Source organism: Panthera tigris, chromosome D3, assembly GCF_018350195.1.
Source record: "Panthera tigris isolate Pti1 chromosome D3, P.tigris_Pti1_mat1.1, whole genome shotgun sequence".
NCBI classification, from domain to species: domain Eukaryota; kingdom Metazoa; phylum Chordata; class Mammalia; order Carnivora; family Felidae; genus Panthera; species Panthera tigris.
The window spans coordinates 57,775,981-57,795,858 of NC_056671.1; the positions used below are offsets into that span (position 1 = coordinate 57,775,981).

The window sequence follows — 19,878 nt, forward strand, 5'->3', positions numbered from 1 at the left end:
GAAGCTTTGCTACCTTGACCTTGTCTTTCACATTAGTGTAAAAGTACCCATTCCTGGAGAATACGGAAGAACACCAAGGTTATGCAAAACCATAAAATAAATCTTTTACTAAAAAATCAGCTTTTAGAAAATGAAGAATAGATGAGTGTGGGAAAACTTTTTATATTAAAACAGAAAATATTGTTTTATATGGGAAAATACAAAATATGCAGTGATGTTTAAGCTAAAATGTAAGACTTCGAAGAAATTAAGTACTTTTGGCACAATTTTCAGTTCAACCGTGAAGAATATGAAGGATAATGAATATCCTTCATTATCTAAGGATATAAATTATTTTCTATTGATAGGTAAGAGTACATTTTGTGGAGGTTTAAAAAAATTTTTTTAATGTTTATTTATTTGTGAGAGAGAGAGACAGAGTATGAACAGGGGAGGGGCAGAGAGAGAGGGAGAGAGAGGGAGACATAGAAGCCAAAACAGGCTCCAGGCTCTGGCTGTCAGCACAGCCTGATGTGGGGCTGGAACTCAGGAATAGTGAGATCATGACCTGAGCTGAAGTTGGACTCTTAACCAACTGAGCCACCCAGGTGCCCCTATTTTGTGGAAGTTTTTAAGGAATACTCTGAGGTGTTAAATGCCAAAAATGGTGATTTCTTCATGAACAGACTGTTGTCCTCCTTGTTAATAATTAACAAACCACACTGAGACTATTCTCTTGTCCAGTTGTAACTTTTTAATCCTATTAGTCAAATATTTCCCTTCCCTATGTTTAGATTCACATTTTCTTAATTAACTTATTGCTATACTCCACATGAGATAAAGGATTAGGTCTTTTTATGTTACTTTGTGGTCTGTGAATGCTTTGATGAAAAATGTAGATCATGATACCAGATATTTTCTTGTATGTATACCTCAAGGGAAATATTATTGAACATAAATTAAACAAGAAGACAGATTTCAGAGTGGGTATCAAATCTGGAGGCTGTTTTATTGGTAATTCCTCTGCATTTAAAGGTTGTATTAATATATGTGCTCATATTAACTAGGCTAATAGGCCACAAAGAAGCCGTACATATCTTTAGATAGGCCTAGAGAAGAAGTGTTGTCCTTTGTGCTTAACACAGCTTAAGTTTATAGTCTTCCAGAGCATAATAATTGCTAAAGAGTAGTCTTATCATAGCAGCAAACAGAAAAGATTAAAATGAAAAAGCCCTGTTTAAGTAGTATAGCAACACATTTTATCAAACATACTCCTAAATTTTGAAGAGTGATTTTTCTGCATAGGGTACCTTAAGTTTTGGGGAAAGCTTATTGTGGTCTCTGGCATTATGAGACATATGTATAAGCATTTCTGCCCTTACTGATCCTTAGACTTTTCATGGATCTCCTTCAGATCTGACAAAGGAAGTAAGTAAATGTTGGTAAATAGCTATATGTTCTGACCTGGCAGGCTCTAGAGATAATGTCTTTGTTTAGTTTAATGTTAAGGTAAATTTGGCATTCTACCTTTTTTTTTTTTAAACTGTTTTTATGACTCTGGTACATTACTTGCTGAAAAGACAAATCTTTGGGCTGTTCTTTATATTTGTATGACTTTTATGAATAGTCTTGAAATGATAGAGAACCATTGTTAGGTTTCTTTTGGGTACCCTGTAACTGGCTAAAGTTACTTTGATTATTTTTTTTTTCTATAGTAGGCTTTGAGTAAATTTTTAATAAGTAAAAAAATAAATATTTGCTTATCTACTTATGAATTTTCCTCTTTAGTCTTAAGATTTTACCGATCTAAATAGGGAGAGATTTTGCTACATATTTTCTCACCTTGACAGTTTTTGTTCTCTCCTTACAATATATAGCATCATTTAATCCATCTTTGTTTTCTTAAGTTTATTTATTTTTTAATCTCTGCACCCAGTGTGGGGCTCAAACTCATGATCCTGAGATCAAGAGTTGCATGCTCTTCCAACTGAGCCAGCCAGGTGCCCCTCATCTTTATCTTATGCATAATCCTACAGTTTCATCAGTTCTTATGTTTTGCACTATCCTTATGCCAAATTTTGCATGTTTATACTTTTTAATATTTCTCTTAATCTACTCTCTCTCATCCTATGGCTGTAACTTTTGCCTAGATTATAGTATTGTATTCCTTGTACCTTGACCAAATGTTTGAGAACTTTCTTATTCCTTTACAAATGCTCTCCATGTTTATGAAGGACACATACACAATATCAGGATATTTAGAGTATAGCGAAGGAAATAATAGAACTTTAGCTCAAGAGAATTTTAAAAAATGCCTGATCTAGTCTAGCTTTTTTTCTTTATGAGGAAGAATAATGATGTTCAGAGAAATAAGCACAGTTTTCCAATGTCTCCATGTATACATGATTTTCTACTTTATACCTTGGGAGTTTACCTGATTTGGAACCGTTTTTTGACAAAAATGTTTCAGAAGCTGGTTGACAGATTGAAAATTTGGGTGGTAGAAATAGTTAATGGTTCAAATGTTTGACAATTCTAGAAAAACTGAGAGGTGGCGGGATTACTGTGAAAGATAGTGCAAGTGTGCTTGACAGTGACGACAACAAAGGGGAAGGCCCTGGAAAGGGATGGCAACAATGGAGGCAAGTTAACCTGAGACCAGAGGATAAATCGTCATCTTGTGTATATTTGTTTAGTTGTCTGGATTCCTTGTACTTGTAATCAATTTTAGAGATTACCCTCATAGAAGGAAGGGCCTGAATCCCATTCATGGGCCCAATAGTATGCTGAGCATGAATAATAGGAGTTGGGAAAATGATTTTAATGTCATGATGAGGAAGAAGAAATAAACCTATTTTTTTGTACACTACTGTGTGTCGTGCACTTTCACACAAATTATTCAAAGATGAGATGCAATCAACTCAAACATTCAAAATTCTAATTTTCATTCTGTTATCTCATTGATTTCAAGTAGAGCGGGGGTCTAGAAGGAAGTAAATTTAGGAGCTCAAAGGAATCCCTGTGGATCTCACTTACACATATTGCTGTATGATCTTGTAGGATAAATGTTTTGGAGGAATAAGCACTAGTAGCAGAACTCAGGGCTAACATCTCTGTGCACAGAGTAACATGAAAATTAGGGCTGTCGTTTTAAGATAAGTTTTCACTCCCCTCCCCCACACCTGCTGTGTGTGTCTCTCTCAAAAATAAATAAACATTTAAAAAAATTTTTTTAAAAAGGGGGTGGGGGCGGTTCCTGGGTGGCTCAGTCGGTTAAGCATCCAACTTCTGCTCAGGTCATGATCTCAAGATTTGTGGGTTCGAGCCCTGTGCTCGAGCTCTGTGCTGACAGCTCAAAGCCTGGAGCCCACTTCAGATTCTGTGTCTCTCTCTTTCCCTCTGCCCCTACCCCACTCCTGCTCTGTCTCTTTCTCTCTCTCAAAAATAAACAAACATTAAAAAAAAACTAAGATAAGTTTTAATGTTGTTGCTGATTAATTGGGGTTTTTAAATGATTTCCTCCCTCTGCTCTTAATCAGAAACCATCACCTCTTTCTGGTAGGATTGAGTTGGAATACTTTTCAGTTAAATATTAAGGATACAGATTTTTTTTGGTCAGTTTTTTTTTTTTAACACTTTTTAATTCTTTTTGTACTAAGAATAATTGTAATGTAAACCTTTTTTTTAAGTTAATACCCTCTTTTTATTCCAGTCTAGTTATTTATATGCTACTGAGGAATGCAAGGTATCAGTTCCAAGGAAAAGAGTAAAATTGCCTATGTATATTTAATGAAGTGTTTAAGAGATATATAGATTGTTTATTTCATTGACAGGATTTATATAAAAATATTAAAAAGATCCGAATCAAAATAAAGTGATTGTGCCTGTTTTGATAAGAAATGAAACTGTGTTTTAAAAATTGAATATTTTTCTATCCTGGTTGCAACTGGGAGCCTATTTTCTATTTAGGACTTTCCACATTTAAGATACTTCTGATGACTGGGAAAATTTTTGATATAAAAATCATGTTCATATTTTATTACAAAGGTATGCACGATTGCCTCATGAAAGGTTAATTTAAAAAAACAAAAAAAGAAGAAAAAGCAAAGAGTATCCCTGAAGATACTGAAGAGTATCCCTGAAGAGTATCCCTGAAGAAATCAGCACACTTCTGAAAGAAATCTAGTTTTGGTAAATGACAGCTATATGCACATATTTTATCTCATCCTCACAGGCATTTTCTTTCCATTTTTGTATTTCTTTCAGAGTAAGTGAAGAAAAGGAAGTGACAGAAGAACGACTCCGAGCTGAGCAGGAATCATTTGAGAAGAAGATCAGGCAGTTGGAGGAACAGAATGAACTGATCATCAAAGAAAGGGAAGATATCCTTTTTGAAAGTCCTCTTTTTTAATGTGCAGAGAGTTTGACTCTTTCATGAAGAAAACGTAAAACTCCAGAGAAATAATTGTTCTAATTTATAACAGGGAATAAATCTGCATGGGCTGCCATTTTTAGGCAATCAAAATGACACTTAACAGCATGTGCTGTTGCTTCCTTTGTGCTTGATACGGCCACCCAGCTGTTCTGCTGCTGCTGTTACACTGCGGAGCACAGATTTGTCAACTAAAAAAGACAATAAGATGTTTGGGCTTTAAAATGTAGTGTTGGAACTTGCCTAAATTCTGTTCCACTACTGCAGTTGAGCCTGAAACCTCTTTGTGTTTGGTATTCTTTCCAGCTAAAGCTTTGGCAGCCCTAAGGAATTCTACTCTGAAATCATAAAAATAATAAATAATGATAAAAAAATCCATTGTAATTTGTAGGTGTTATAATTGATAGGTGTTTACACTACAGCATAACATCACCAAAATTCTCATGGAGGAGAAGACTATCAGGTCTAGAACTAGAGAGGGGTGTGTGTGTGTGTGTGTGTGTGTGTGTGTGTGTGTGTAATATAAATACTGCATTATTTGTAAGATAGTAAAATAACTTTCAACTTAAGAATTGTACTTTAGGGAATATGTGAGTTAAAATAAGCATATTTCTGAAGTTTCTTTTGACTGGGTGGAATTACTTATCTTTAGGTATTTTTGCAGTGGCGTTGATATATAAGAGAAGTGACTGTCCCTAAAACTAGGCTGATGGATCAGCCAGCTAACCTAGTATATGACTACTTGAAGGGACCAGTGTCCTTCCTGTCAATACCATCAGTAACTTGATCATTAATAATTATTTCAAAGACTCTTCAAGTGTCAAAATAATCATATATGGACAGTAACTATACCCTTGTGAATACCAGGGAAACAGAAGTGTGAAGATAAATTAATTCACTGGGGGAAAAGCATAAAAATGTAACTGTAAAAGCTGAGTTCTTAACTTCTGTTTTTCTAACAGTGGGAATACATCATTAGAAATTAATCAGAATTTTCAGATTTGATTTGCTGAGTAGAGCATTTTTAAGTTTATTTCCCCACAATCTACTGGTATACTTTTTCCAGTTATTTATTTTCTGTTTCTTTAGCATTTGCATAATCATCTTGGCTTTTGTCTTTTCTTTGCCTTCATTGACTTTATTGTACCTAGGCTGTCAACTCAGGCTCGACCCTCTTTTGTGATTTTCCTCCTGCTACTTTTCTCTCCCTGGTTAAAGTTAGTGCCATTTGGTCAGAATTTATAACAAACTGTGCTCAGCCACTTTGAGTCCTTCACTTCTTGCAAGGAGTAGTGACTCAGGACTTCCAAGAAAAGGTAGATTAGGAATATTTTCATTTGTAACAAAAATTCACTTTACAGGGTCTATCTTTTCCCATGTAACCACTCTGGAGATAAGTGGCTTCTGGCATTGTTTCAGTGGCTTAAAGTTTTCAGCACTGGATCTCTACAGTTCTCTTAGCTTCTTCTAATGGTTGCAGAATGTCAGCTTGCAGAATGTTTGCTCTAATTCCAGATATCAAAGTTGCTCTAAGGCAGGGAGAAAGTGAGGAGGAAGGAATTCTGGCAGTTGTGACTCCAGCTCCTTTTTTAAAAAAATGTAAAATCTTTCTCAGGGTACTGCCCCTGGTGCCCCCTCACCTCCCCTCCCTCCCGCCCCCACCGCCGGCAGTCTTTCATGAGATATTTATTGTCCTGAACTTTATTATATGGCCATGCTAAGCTGCGAGAAGGGCTGAGAAAGTAAGCATTTAACCTGTCCAGTTTATAGAGTGAAAGGCAGCAAGGGAGAAGGGGAATTGGGCATGAAGTCAGCCTTCAACTCTATCTGGTAACAGAATAAGGGAAACAGAAACCACTTTATATATAGTAGGGGGGAGATGATGCCTTGGCCTTCCTGGAACAACAACAACAACAAAATCAGTATTGTGTCCAGTGGAATTGGGGTGAGTTGGGGAAATAAGGTGAGAAAGGGAATCAAGGTGAGAAGGTTTGAAAGCCTGACCTCAGTTAGGGCCTCATTTATCTGGTAATATGCTTAACCAAAATGTGTGGCTTTCTGAAAAGTAAAATCTAATTTTGGTGGACTATTATATTTTAGCACTCTTTGGATCAAGATTAATGGATTTAGTGCTTAAGTCTAAACTCAGCATGGCTATGAGTGTTTTTTTTTTTTCGTTAGCCTAAGTAGTAAGATACCTCAGGTGATTGTAGTAGCACAATTTGTCCTATTTTTCCCATGACTTAGCTCAGGGGTCAGTTAACTACTGCCATGGGCCAAATCCAGTAGGTGCCAGCTAAATCCAGCCCCGCCCATTCATTTATGTATTATGTATGGCTGCTCTTAGGGCTCCAGCTGCAAGCTGGGTAGGTGCAACGAAGACCCTGTGGCCCACATAACCTAAAATATTTATTTCTGGTTCTCTGCAGAAAAGCTTGCTGGGGCACCTGGGTAGCTCAATCGGTTGAGTGTCTGACTTTTGACTTCAGCTCAGGTCATGATCTTGCGGTTGCTGAGTTTGAGCCCAGGGTCAGTGCAGAGACTGCTAGGAATTCTCTTTCTCTCCCTCTTTCTCTGCCCTGCCCCTGCTCACTCTCTTTCTCTCAAAATAAATAAATAAACTTAAAAAAAAATTTTGCTGACCTCTGATCTGTCTGATAACCTAAAAAGGAAAGGAAAAGGCATGTAAATAAGTCCAAGACTTAGACGGATGTCATAGTTGGATCTATAAAAAGGATTTGACTTGAGCATTTATTATTATTGTGAATGAAGATTGGAGCAAATGTTAGACCATTATCAAAAATCAAAATGGTTTAGTTAATATAATTGGTTTAAGATTTTTTGAATCACCAAAAGATAAGGTGGTATTTGTAGAAGTTGTCAAAGAAGGGAGAAAGGAAGACATGATTGTTTTGTTTTGTTTTGTTTTGTTTTAATACAAAATGATGGAAGAATTACAGGAAACATCATATACATGGTAATTCAGTATGAAAAGTTGAGATAATTTAAGACCTTGAAAGTTTTGACCTTCATATATCCTGAGGTTTTATGTTATTTACTATTACTCTTTGTTTTTAAAATTTTTTTATTTTTTATTTTTTATAATTTACATCCAAATTAGTTAGCATTTGGTGCAGTAATGATTTCAGGAGTAGATTCCTTAGTGCCCCTTACCCATTTAGCCCCTCCCCCCTCCCACAGCCCCTCCAGTAACCCTCAGTTTGTTCTCCATATTTATGAGTCTCTTCTGTTTTGTCCCCCTCCCTGGTTTTATATTATTTTTGTTTCCCTTCCCTTATGTTCATCTGTTTTGTCTCTTAAAGTCCTCATATGAGTGAAGTCATATGATTTTTGTCTTTCTCTGACTGACTCACTTGGGAAGATATGATTTAAAAACAGCAACACCCATGGTTTTTATTCCAAGTAGATTGCTCAGGTGCCAAATCTCCTTTACTGGCATAAACCTGTCAAAGGTTAATATGGACAATTTTACAGTACATAAAACCCTATGAAACTTAGAAACATAAAACAAGGTTATAACTTAAAACAATATAATTTTAAATACAGATATATTACCTATCATACATGAATGATTCAGACTCTTTCATATACATGAAATCATATAATTTTAGATCATTTTGCAGTCTGTTTCTGTGTTAGGAACTATATGAATTCTTATTTTTGGAATTTTAAAATGTGTTCTACTAAATTTATAGGTTTTTTGTCTTAAAAGTTCTAATAACTTGATTTATGACTTTATATGAACACAGACCCTTAGTGAAAAAGAGAAAAGATATTTTACATGTTTGCATTTGGACCAGGCTTTTGAAGGATTTGCTCTTATGGTAAATAGAGAATTTATTACTAAAACATAAAAATTTTTGTAATTTTTAGTCTTTGAACAAAGCTTATTTCCTGAGAACTTATCTGTGTAAATGAATATGCCATTTACAAAGTCAAGCAGCCTGATGAACCTAGTAGATTTCTGCCTCACTAAATGGGTATGAAGGGAGAGATAAATCTGAAATTTAGAGAGAAATATGTCCAGTAGGAATAGTTCTGACGCATGTTAACACGTAATAGTACAAGACATAGAGAATGTAGGCATTAGAAAAGTTGATTAATATCTGAGCTAATTATATTTTCAGAACATATGTCTCAGGTCAGGATGATATCAAAAACTTACAGAAGAAAAGTCAGATCTGATGTTTGCTGTTTTAACTGGTGTAGTGAGGGAAGTGATAGAGAAGAAAGCACAGTGGCTTTAGAGACAAAATCCTGCTTTAGTGTTGGTTAGCTGTCTGACCTTGGGAAAGCTACTGAACTCAGTTCTGAGTCTCTGTTTCCTTCTATAATATGTGGATAGCTAATAATGCCTTCTCATTTCTTTGTCCTCCTTCACTAGGGTTCCGATGGCTTTCATCAGGTTATGCAAGTGTCTAGGCTGTTTAGAGGCCTATTAGCAGAGTGACAGTGATTTGTTCTCTCCTTTATCTTCTAATGTCTGTGAAAGATGTAATGTCTCTGTACCACTTAGACCTGTTGGGTCCTCATTGGGAGGGAACCAGGTTTGATTTTCCTCTCCCAGAAACCAGACAGAAATTTTTTTCTCTTCCTGACCTGTTACCATTATCTCTCCGATTAGGACTTAGTAAATTGAAGAGGTCTTTAGAGGTCTTTATAGCTCAGATCCTTGAGCCCATTGCATGGGTGATCATTTTAGAAACCTTGCTCTAGGAAGAAGTAATTTTTTTTAACTTTTTTTTAATGTTTATGTTTGAGAGAGAGAGAGAGCGCGCATGCGCGCGAGTGGGGGAAGGGCAGAGAGAGAGGGAGACAGAATCCCAAACAGGCGCCAGGCTCTGAGCTGTCAGCACAGAGCCTGACATAGAGCTCAAATCCACAAACCATGAGATCTCGACCTGAGTCACAGTTGGATGCCCAACCGACTGAGCCACACAGGCGCCCTGTAGGAAAAAAGATTTTTAAATAACTAACCTTAACTTTTTTGAGGAATGTTTTAGAATGAGCCAAGGGTCTTAGTATGTGTGTGCTGAAAATAGATTGGAGAAAATTCATAAGAATTTTATCTAATTATTTAAAAAGAAATCGCTGGTTTGAATAATGGTAATACTTGAGAGGTATTCAAAGCTTCCTATTTAATTATACATCTCCGCTACAGGAGCCAGACTAGCATGATCTGCCACGGTGATCTGTTGGATTTTGCCAAGGATAGGAACCGTACTGTAGGAAGCTCTATCCTAGATCTGGGTGCAGTGCTATTGGGTGGGTAGGGAGGGTAGGGAAGGATAGTAGAAAGAAGTTTCATGAGAAAGGAAATACGTTTCAAAAAAAAGATGTTTCTCCTTTCTAATTGACTTTTCTGGCCCATTATAAGAGAAGACAGAAGATGCTCTAGTCTTAGAAATGGTTTTGGGAGGATAAAAATTCTAACCTTAAAATGAGGATTATAGCAGAGGAGGGGGTGCTTTGGTGTTTGGTAGTGTCATATACAAATACAGCTAAAGTACATTGCCATACACCTTATCAGCTCTGATGAATCTTGGCCTTTCTGTTTTCAATAAATTGTGGGTTTTTGTTTTTTATGTTTACAAATTGAATTCTCTGATGACAGAATATATTCTGTGTACTTGGATAAAGTCAGTGTATTCAAGTTAACAATTCCTAGACAGTATTATTTTACTAATCTAATAATTATCTCTAATACTGTGGAAGTTGTGCTTCTTGAGGCCATTTTATTTTCTCTCTGATGCTGTATAAAGTTAACAGGTTTTGGGACATTATTATTGGATATTGCCCTGGAATGTCATTAAAATCATGATAACAGATTAAATAACTCTTTCTATTTGTATTATAGAAAAATAAGCATGCTTAAGGAAAGAACTGATTATTACTAGCATTGTTGTTGCCTAAACTGCTCTTAAAGATTATTTTGTTCTCTTAAAAATACTTGGATATTAGACTACAGAGAGGAATTGAGGATAAATGTTTACAGAATGTTGAAAAATTATAAAACTTTATCCATATATTTAAATTTCATTCCAGTAAGCCTTTAGGTGTTAAGCTACTCTGTGGTAGTGAGTTGTATTTACACTTTACTTGTCTGGAACTCATCCAAGAATAAAAATAATAAGTACTCCTCACCTGCTGTAGTCCCCTTTGTATGCACTTCTCTTGTATGAGCTGTCATGTGGATAATAATAAACTCATTATCTGGTGTCTAGTTTATAAGTCCAGTGCAGATTAAAAGCAGAAAATTAGAAGTAAGGTTTGGAGCTACAGTGAGAATCTTTAAGCTGACAGGGGACTCCACGGGAAAACTATTAAAAACCACCTAAGAACTGAAAATGCGTATCAGTCCAGAACTCTTTCCACCTCGATATATCGCAAGGCCTTCATAAATTAAGTGCAGGGCAGTAGTTAACATTCATAGTGATGATCCTGAGGCATCGAAACAATAACATTAAATTACTTTTATCCCCTGTTACTTTTTAGTACTTCTAGTACTTCTTTTAGTAAGACCTCTAACTTTTATATATTGGTTTCCTATTTACAGAGCACTTTCTTGTATACTTTTTAATCTTCACAATAACACAGTTAGGTGAGGCAGATACTCTTATTCTCATTTTACAGGTAAAGATACTGGTCTGGAGAGGTAATTGAAACAGCCCATTGCAGTTATGAGTGAAATCTTTTGACATCCCGTGGCTTTCCCTTACACCAAATCATTTCTGCAGCAATGAATGATACAAATATCAATAAGCCTTGCTTTTCTAGCCTGCTTTGCAGTTAAAGCACAGTTTTACAAAAATTTGTAATACATTTTACAGTGCTTTGCTCTTCAAAGTTGGTTAAATTTTTTTTTTTGTTTTTTGGTACTTAACCTAAAATTATCCAGAAATCCAGACATGTAGAATGTTCCTGAGATTTTCTTGTGTCTTGGTTTTTCTGTTCAGTCACCAAGCCTTTATCATTTCCTTCTGAAATTCTGAGCCCATTGTTTTTTGCTGTTGTTTTGAACGCTTTACTGCGTGCCTCCTCCATTACTCTATAGTATCCTTTCATCTCTGTCTCTGTTCTCTAGCCCTTTACCTAACTTCATCCCATCATTGCTGCTGGGCTAGTCTTTCTTAAGGACTATTTTTATTACATCACTTGCCTTCAAATCCCTTTCCATGGCTTCTTAATGGCCCAAAGTATCAAATGCATGCTCTTAATTTTAACGTTTAAACACTCAGTTACTGATATCACATAATATATGTGACCTTCATTTTTATGACTCCCTTCCTTGTGTGGTCCATACATATTAGGAAAGCCTCATTGGGTTTTTTTTTTTCTTTATTTCAGTTATTTCTATTTCTGTGTCATTGTTCCTTTTACTCAGATTCTTCTTCAATAACTCTTTAAGACATTTTCTCTGACAATTTTTTAATAGTATTTGGCTTTTAGGATTCTTTACCTGTACTAACTGCCCTAACTTGTGTGTCTTATCCTTCTTTGAGCAACTGTGGTGTTCTTGCAGTGCTACTGGATTTTGAATAAGAAAGCTTACATCAGAGTCTTGGATCAGCTGCTTTATACCTTTGTGTCTTTATACAAGTCATTGAATGCAGGAGCATTTCAATGGCATTTTATGGGAATCAGGCACTTTACAATGACTTTAAGTCTAAGACTTAAGTCTGAGTAGGGGTGAGAAAGTGAAAGTTGTGAATAAAAGGAGATGTTGTCCAGCCAAAGGGGTATCTAAATTTGAAGGAATGTTTTTTAGTTTAAGTCTGGAAGAGAATTTTGAGCATATTTATGTGTCAAAACAAATGTGCCAGCAAACGATTAGACCTGCTTTCCATCTTATAGTACCTTTTCTGATTTTTAGTTCTGTGAAAATGAAACAAATCTTAAATTCTGATAAGTTTATCGAGTTGCTAAATTTACATGCTTTGGGGTATTGAGATATGAGATTGTGCTTTTCAGTCTCTTTGCCTTCTATTCTGGGTTTAGCAAGGTTCATTTGTTTATGTATGTATATATTTTAGTATTAGCTGTGGACAGAATTGTGTCCCTCCAACATTCATATATGTAAGTCCTAACCCCATCAATGGGACTGTGTCTGGAGATGGGGTTTTTAGGAGGTAATTAAAGTTAAATGAGGTCATACGGGTCAGGCCTAATCCAATAGGACTATGGCCTTACAAGAAGAGGAGGAGAGATCTCTCTCTTTTTCTCTGGCCCCCTCACCCCCCACCCTGCACCTTATGAGGATACAGCAAGAAGGTGGCCAAGAAGAGAGCTATCACCAAAAACCAAACCCTGCAGGGCCTTATTGGACTTGCCAGGCTCTCAAACTGTGAGAAAGTAAAGCTCTATTGTTTAAGCCACTTAGTTTGTGATATTTTGTCATTCCAGCCTAAGCAGATTTAGACAGTATTTAACATGTACTTAGTTCTTTGGTAATTTTATTCTTTATTCTATAAAGTATAAGGTGAAAAGGCCTTTCAGTGTATCTGTACAAGAGTAGTGTTTCTAAACATTATTATGTTTTCAGATATCATTCTCTAATCATTCTCCCTTATTTTTATTCCCCTGGTTGGGCGTTAATGCACTTTGAAAAATAATTTTTAAAATATTATTTTGTATTATTTTTTAATGATATTTGCTTTTAGGGATTCCTTTACCTTATTATTGTCTGAGATCCTTTTAGTATCTGTAGTGTACCAATTTTATAATGAAACAAAAGCTTTACTTTCCCAGTTTGATTTTGATAGTGTTTTTATTTCCTTGGCATGTTGAAGGCTCCAGATGTGGAGCCTTAGGACCCTGGAGAGCAACTGCTTTGTTGCTTTATAGTGAGTAACACTATGATTCAAACAAGTGTGTACTGGGGCTTGAAAGCTGCCCTTGAGACTAAGGGATTCATTTGTTTTTGATGCCCACAGGTAAATAAGCTCAGCGGACTGAAATACAATATACATATATATACACGTGTATGTACATATATATACATATATTAAAGAGATGTAAATACACACATATATATGTATATATATACGTGTATATATATGTGTATTTACATCTCTTTAATTAAAAAAGTTTTTTCGGTGATAGTTCTGCACTGGATGAATAGTACTAAATCTAGCATCATTTAAAATTACTTTGGGAAGTTTCAGTAGTTCTTGAATGAAGAATAGACTTTCAGTAAATCAATCTCATAATTATTATTATTTGGGAGAGTTCATTATTTTGTTTAGTCTTTTACATTACTATCTTTGAAGGGCTATTCTGACGTAATCTCTTCAGCTAGATCCATTTGCCATACTACAGTTAGTAATTGCCTTAGACTTGAAGAATGTAATGAATGACTTTATTATTAAGGAGTAGCAAATGTGTCTTAGCGTTCTTTAGTGTGGCCTTCATTTATGAATGCTTAAATGATTCAGATGGAAATATCCTCACTTCAGTTAGAGACTTATACAGTAACATTTCCTTTTTTATTTTGATAGTTATGCCTAAGATTCTGCATTTCCAGCTCTAAGTTTTCAGAAGTAATAGCAGTAATTATTGTATAATCATGTAATTGAGTATCTGAAATAGATCTCCCTATAGATAAGATGGTGAAGATTGATGCTTTCTCTCAATTTTATTATCTTTTGCTAATACAGAAATACCAATCTGTTGATCTATTTTTTTGAATCCTCAGGCTTGTGAAGAGCACAGCCAAATGGAGAAATAGTTCTTTGTGTCCAGTCTTAATTAGTCCTCGAATTTCTAAATAAATGTAGCCTAGAAAATCCTAATATCTAAAGATAATATTTGTTGTGTTCCTGTTGATCAGGGTTTTTTTTTTTTTTTAATTACTTTTTTTTTTTTTTTTTTTTTACTTTAGAGAGAGCATGCTTCAGTGGAGGGGAGGGGAAGGGAGGGAGGCAGCGGGGAGAGAGAGAGAGAGAGAGAGAGAGAGAGAGAGAGAGAGAGAGAGAGAATCTTAAGCAGGCTCCTTGCTCAGCACAGAGCTGGACACGGGGCTCAATTCCACAACCCTGGGATCATGACCTGAGCCAAAATCAAGAGTCGGATGCTCAACAGAGTGAACCACCCAGGTGCCCCATGTTGGTCAGTTTTTCAAATAGTTTTTATGATATGTGTATTTTATTTTGGGGCCATAGCCTATAAAACCTTTTTTCCGTACAAAAACTGATAAACACAGGAAAAGTGGCCAGAGGAAAAGGAGAAAATAAGAGCTGAAACAAACAGAAAAGGTTAGACATAGTAATTGCCCTAGAGAAAATTTGCGATAGAGACAGTTTGACAATAGAGAAAAGAACCTATGGCTATGGTGACAGAATAGCTATTAGTCTAATGCAGGGAAAAGTTGCCAAATAGCCACCTCTGTCTCACCTTAATAACTCCAAGGCATCAGTGTTAAAAGCACAAGAACTAGTTAAGCAGTCTATAGAGGCAAAGGAAATAAGAGGAAGTTTCCATATGATGGTGAGTGTAATCATTGGGTGATAGCACAGCATATTCTTCATATGGTACTATATAGTAATTTGAGATAGCTGAGAAGTGCTTTATGCTCCTATGGCAGCTTTTTTTTCTTAAAAAATATCATATGAAAAGTCCTTTTTGTAAACTCTCAGTTAATTAGAGACCAGAAGTCTCAAATATGACTTATCTCAATGTGTATATCAGGAACACTGTAGTATTTTGGAAAGAGCACTAGAATCCTACAACTTGAAATCTTAACTTAATTTTGCCTTAAAGTAGTTGTTTGGCCTTGGATAAACCTCTGCAAGTCTTAATTTCATCAGATATAACAAGTGAATAATATCTGAACTATTTACCACATGAAGTGATATTTTAGCAAATTTTTTTCAAAAAATTTTTTTCAAAACTATAAATGTTCTATAAAAATATAAGGTCTACAAAAATATTTCCTTGCCCTGAAAAAGTTTACAACATAAATGGATATAAAGCCATGGTTGACAAATCTTTGAAATACTATCTTTTATTTCAGATATTATTTTCTATTTGAAGATTTTTTTTTTTCCTTTCAGAGTCCATATTCAAACTTCTGTTGCCCAGAGAGTAACTAGGTTTCTAATTTTTGAAGAGACGATATATATTTTGAAGCAAAATGTTTTTGGCTATATGAGGGAATATCCTTTAAAAATTTTAAAGCACTTTTAAGAAAGCTTATTGCCAACAGAAATCAGGTAGGAATTGCTAAGGAATCTCCAAGGCATAGGAGAGATCTCAAGGAAAAGAAATCAGAAGCAAAGCTGAAAAGGCTAGGACTGGATGGAGCGTAGTTAAGGGTGTTTTATGAATCTGGGTCAGTATTAAGCTTTTTTGTCTATAACAGAAAATGCCAGGGGCGCCTGGGTTGCTCAGTCAGTTAAGTGTCCAACTTCTGCTCAGATCATGATCTTGCAGTTGGTGGGTTCAAGCCCTGTGTTGGGCTGTGTGCTGACAGCTCAGAGCTTGGAGCCTGCTTCAGATTCTCTGTCTCCCTCTCTCTCTAACCCTTCCCTGCTTGTGCTCTCTGTCTCTCTATCTCTCAAAGATAAATAAACATTAAAAAAATTTAAAATGCCAGGGGCTCTTGGGTGGCTCATTCGGTTAAGCATCATGATCTCACGGTTTGTGAGTTTGAGCCCTGCGTTGGGCTCTGTGCTGACAGCTATGAGCCTGGAGCCTCCTTCAGATTCTGTGTGTGTCTCTCTCTCAGTCCCTCCCCCGCTCACGTTCTGTCTCTCTCAAAAAGATGAATAAACATTTTTTAAAAAATTCAAAGTAAGGTAATCAAAACAAGATATGTATTTGTTTATTTTTCATGTAAAAGAACATCTGAGTTTGGGCAATTTTAGACAGGTACGACAACTCCATACGTTTTAGGGAGCCACACTTGTTAACTTGATGTTCTAAGTTCAGCTCTCATGTAGGCATTCTAGTCAGCATGAAGGAGTCTGCTAGTTTTGAAAAGTTTGTACTCAATTTAGTTTTAGTTTTAATTTTCAGTTGTTGGAGTTAGAAATACAATTGCTTTTTGTATATTGATTTTGTATCCTTTGACCTTGTTAAATTGTCACTTGTTCATTTTAATAGTTGTTTTACAGATTCCTTAGGGTTTTTTTATTCAAACAATGTGCCATCTGCAAATAAAAACAATTTTAGTTCTTTCTAATCTTTATGCCTTTTATTCTTTTTCTTGCTTTATAGCAGTACCTCTGGTTAGGTATTTAATAGAAGTGATGACCAAGAACATTCTTGCTTTGTTTTATATCTTAGGGGGAAATATATATTTCATCCTTAAGATTGATATTAGCTATAGATTTTTAATAAATGCCTTTTACCACAAGGAATAATTTTTGTTTTCTTCCTAGTTTGCTAAGAGGTTGTTTTTTGTCTTTTTTTAGTCGTGAATGGGTATTGATTATTCATAGCACTTGAACAGTCTTACATATTTATTTATTTTCTATTTCCCTTATGGGACATCATTTCTGTCTTGTGCACTATTTTTATTTTTTTATTTGAGAGAGGCACATGAGTGGGATAGAGGGTCAGAGGGAGAGAGAAAGAGAGAGAGAGAGAGAGAGAGAGAGAGAGAGAGAGAGAGAGAAAATATCTTAAGCAGGCTCCATGCTTAGTGTGGAGCCCAGCATGGGACTCAATCCCATGACCCTGGGATCATGACCAGAGCCAAAATCGAGAGTCAGACACTCAACCAGCTGAGGCACCCAGGCGCCCCTGCCTTGTACACTATTGTACACTGAGAATCTAGTACAAAACCTGGTACTCAGTATGTACTCAAAAAATAATGGTTACACGAATGAGTTGTTATTCCTGAGTTACTGGATCAGACTCTTGAGAGAAAACTTCTACTTCATTGCTGGAGCAGCACAGTCATAGCGCTCTACCACCACCTAGTGATACTGTATCTAAATTGTAGTAAAAGCTTAGGAGATGAATAAACATGTGAGAGCCGAAACCACAAACGCTTGGACTGATGTGACTCTTACACTGTTGAAATAAACATATACTCACTGTATATACCAAGACTGTGTCTGAGAGTTAGCAAATCTTTTCACATTTAGGAGGTACCAAAGTGTTTTATGTTTTTCTGGATGCTAGAAAAGGACGAAGGATCACTCTAATTACATATGTTAAAGAAATAGAATAAATTGTGAAAGTTGACACAAGTAGAGTGAGAGCAAAGGCATTTCCAAATTTGTATTCCTGCCCTGTCAGCATTTACTTGCTGTTAGGTGCTAGCTAAACTTGAATTTTAAACTACAAGGCTTTTCCAGTTTCTTAATTTCTTGTACTAAATATTTAATATATCGCCAGAAAGTCCATCTTGTGGCCAAAAAGGAAATTTTAGGTTTGTTCTTAAAAATCCAATACCTTAGTTCCACAGAATTCACTGAGGCATAAATGTCGAACTGATTTATCTGCTTCATCAGAGAGCATCTTGGAATGAAACCATCTGTCCACTCTACTGGTATGACTACCCCTGTGTATTTTCATCTCTTAACCTCCCTTTAAAAAAATGGACCAGGTGCCACAATTTAAGTATTAAAAATTTTCTTATTGATGTTTAATGATCAGTCTTTTAAAACATTGATATTTTTACATACAGGTTAGCTCTTCTTATCAAAATACCCTAGGGTGGTGATGTTGGGAGTACTGTTTCAGTAATAAAGATTATAGTGTGGATAAGTTCCCCACAAGGCCCCATGATGGTAATACCCCTAGATTTTGTCTTTAAAGAAAACTGCTGAGAGGCAATAATTTTTTTTTTGTATGTGTCCCATTTTCATTAATGCATGGTAATTGATGGAGTTGCAGTGACTTGTAGCAGTAATGAGTTCTAAACATAATAATGCACTCTTTTCTAATAAGTGAGCACTGCTGGGGTTTAAAAGCATACTAAATCAGTTGCTTTAGTATGAATTTATTAGTTTTTTTCAGCATTAGCTTTAATAGTAGTTATTTACATAAGCGTACATCCCATTAACCGCCATCAGGGCTGGAAAACATGCTGAACTGTTCATATTTTCATATAATTATTGAACATAATGGTTTCATTTGCATTTCTAAACAGTGATGTTTCTGTCAGCCTTGGAAATAGTGTCTTTACGCAGTCCCTATTTCACATCCACTTATTTGACATCGTTAAATTTTATGCTAATGTGCTTCCCTAGAATATCATCAGTAGGACAGATGCTTGTGCTTTAATATACAAATCAGGGATGCTTTTCCATCCCCCAAATGGTGAAGGAAATTTTTAAAAAATCTGCACTTTTAGATATAGAGTCTGTCTCCATATAAATAGGTTTACGAAATAAAACTTTCAGGATTAAATGTTATAATCTGGTTTTCTCTTCAAAATGTGTCGTTCATTACAAATAGCTATCTACCTGACTAGGGTTAGTTTTGTTGTCTTGACTGAGATGATTCTTAGTAAAGATCTTGTTGCTTATGAATATTTAGAATTCTGCTTCTGCAGTGTTGATCTTGAGATGCACGTTTTTCGGTGCCTTTGAATTTATCAGACCACAGTGTTAGCTCTGAAAGTATTCTCTACAATTTTGTTCCTTTAGTTTCTTAACTTGGATCATAATACCAATGGTGGAAACTGTTATGTTAATGCTCTTGGGTATCTAAGCTTTTTGTATGCATTTAGGAAATGTCCAGTGTGAGAAAAAATGAGTCACTTGATGGGGAAGGGTACAGGATGGGAGGCCAAGAGCATGTCATTGAGGTAACAGAACTAATAGGGAAGGATAGGTTTTATGGAAAAAAACAAAAATAAAAAAACCTTGCCTTTTGGACTATGTGTACTGTCGGCTTTTGTTTCTGCAGCATTTGTGGATGGTTTTGTGAATGTTGTCAATCAGATGGCTGCAAAATTTGAAATCATCAATAAAGCAAAGAATTGTTTTGGGAGTTGACTCAGGTCTTTTTGGTGCCCACTACGAAGGTACCGCCACTTTTTGGTCTTTTGGAGCCCCTTTTTTTCTTGTGTTCTGACAGCTCGCAGCAGCCGTTTGCTGTGGACTCTTAGTGGACCTGCTATGCCAGAGCTGACTTTGCAAAGTTCAAAATGCAAGTCTGGCAATCTGGCAAGATAGGGTATAGAAGCAGCTTTAAGAGTATTCTTGCCCCAAATTACTTGCTAAAAATATATTAGAACTGATATAACATAAAACTGATACAATATAAAAGGATTTTTTGCATAGAAATGTTATTTGGCTTAACAGGTCAAGAGGCAACTGAAATTTTTGCAAAGACTTCTGTTCTTTGGGGGATTGCCAGGGAAGAAATATGGTAAGGATTGTGAAGAAACTACAACAGAGGGGAAGTTTCATAGCCATTCATTTTTACCCCAACTTCTTCATGAATTTTCTATACCATCTCTTAAATAGTCTGAGATTAGTACTTCTCAC

At 35.8% G+C, this 19,878-nt stretch overlaps 1 protein-coding gene across 9 annotated transcripts in view; it reads left to right on the forward strand.

Moving 5' to 3' along the window:
* KIAA1328 (KIAA1328 ortholog) overlaps positions 1–19,878 on the forward strand; it is a 343,523-nt gene that overhangs the window by 43,170 nt on the left and 280,475 nt on the right. For all 9 annotated transcript variants that reach the window (XM_042963017.1, XM_042963016.1, XM_042963015.1 and 6 more), the window contains one exon: positions 4,246–4,361. In XM_042963017.1, coding sequence (XP_042818951.1) covers positions 4,246–4,361 — 116 coding nt within the window. The remainder of the gene's footprint in view (positions 1–4,245; positions 4,362–19,878) is intronic.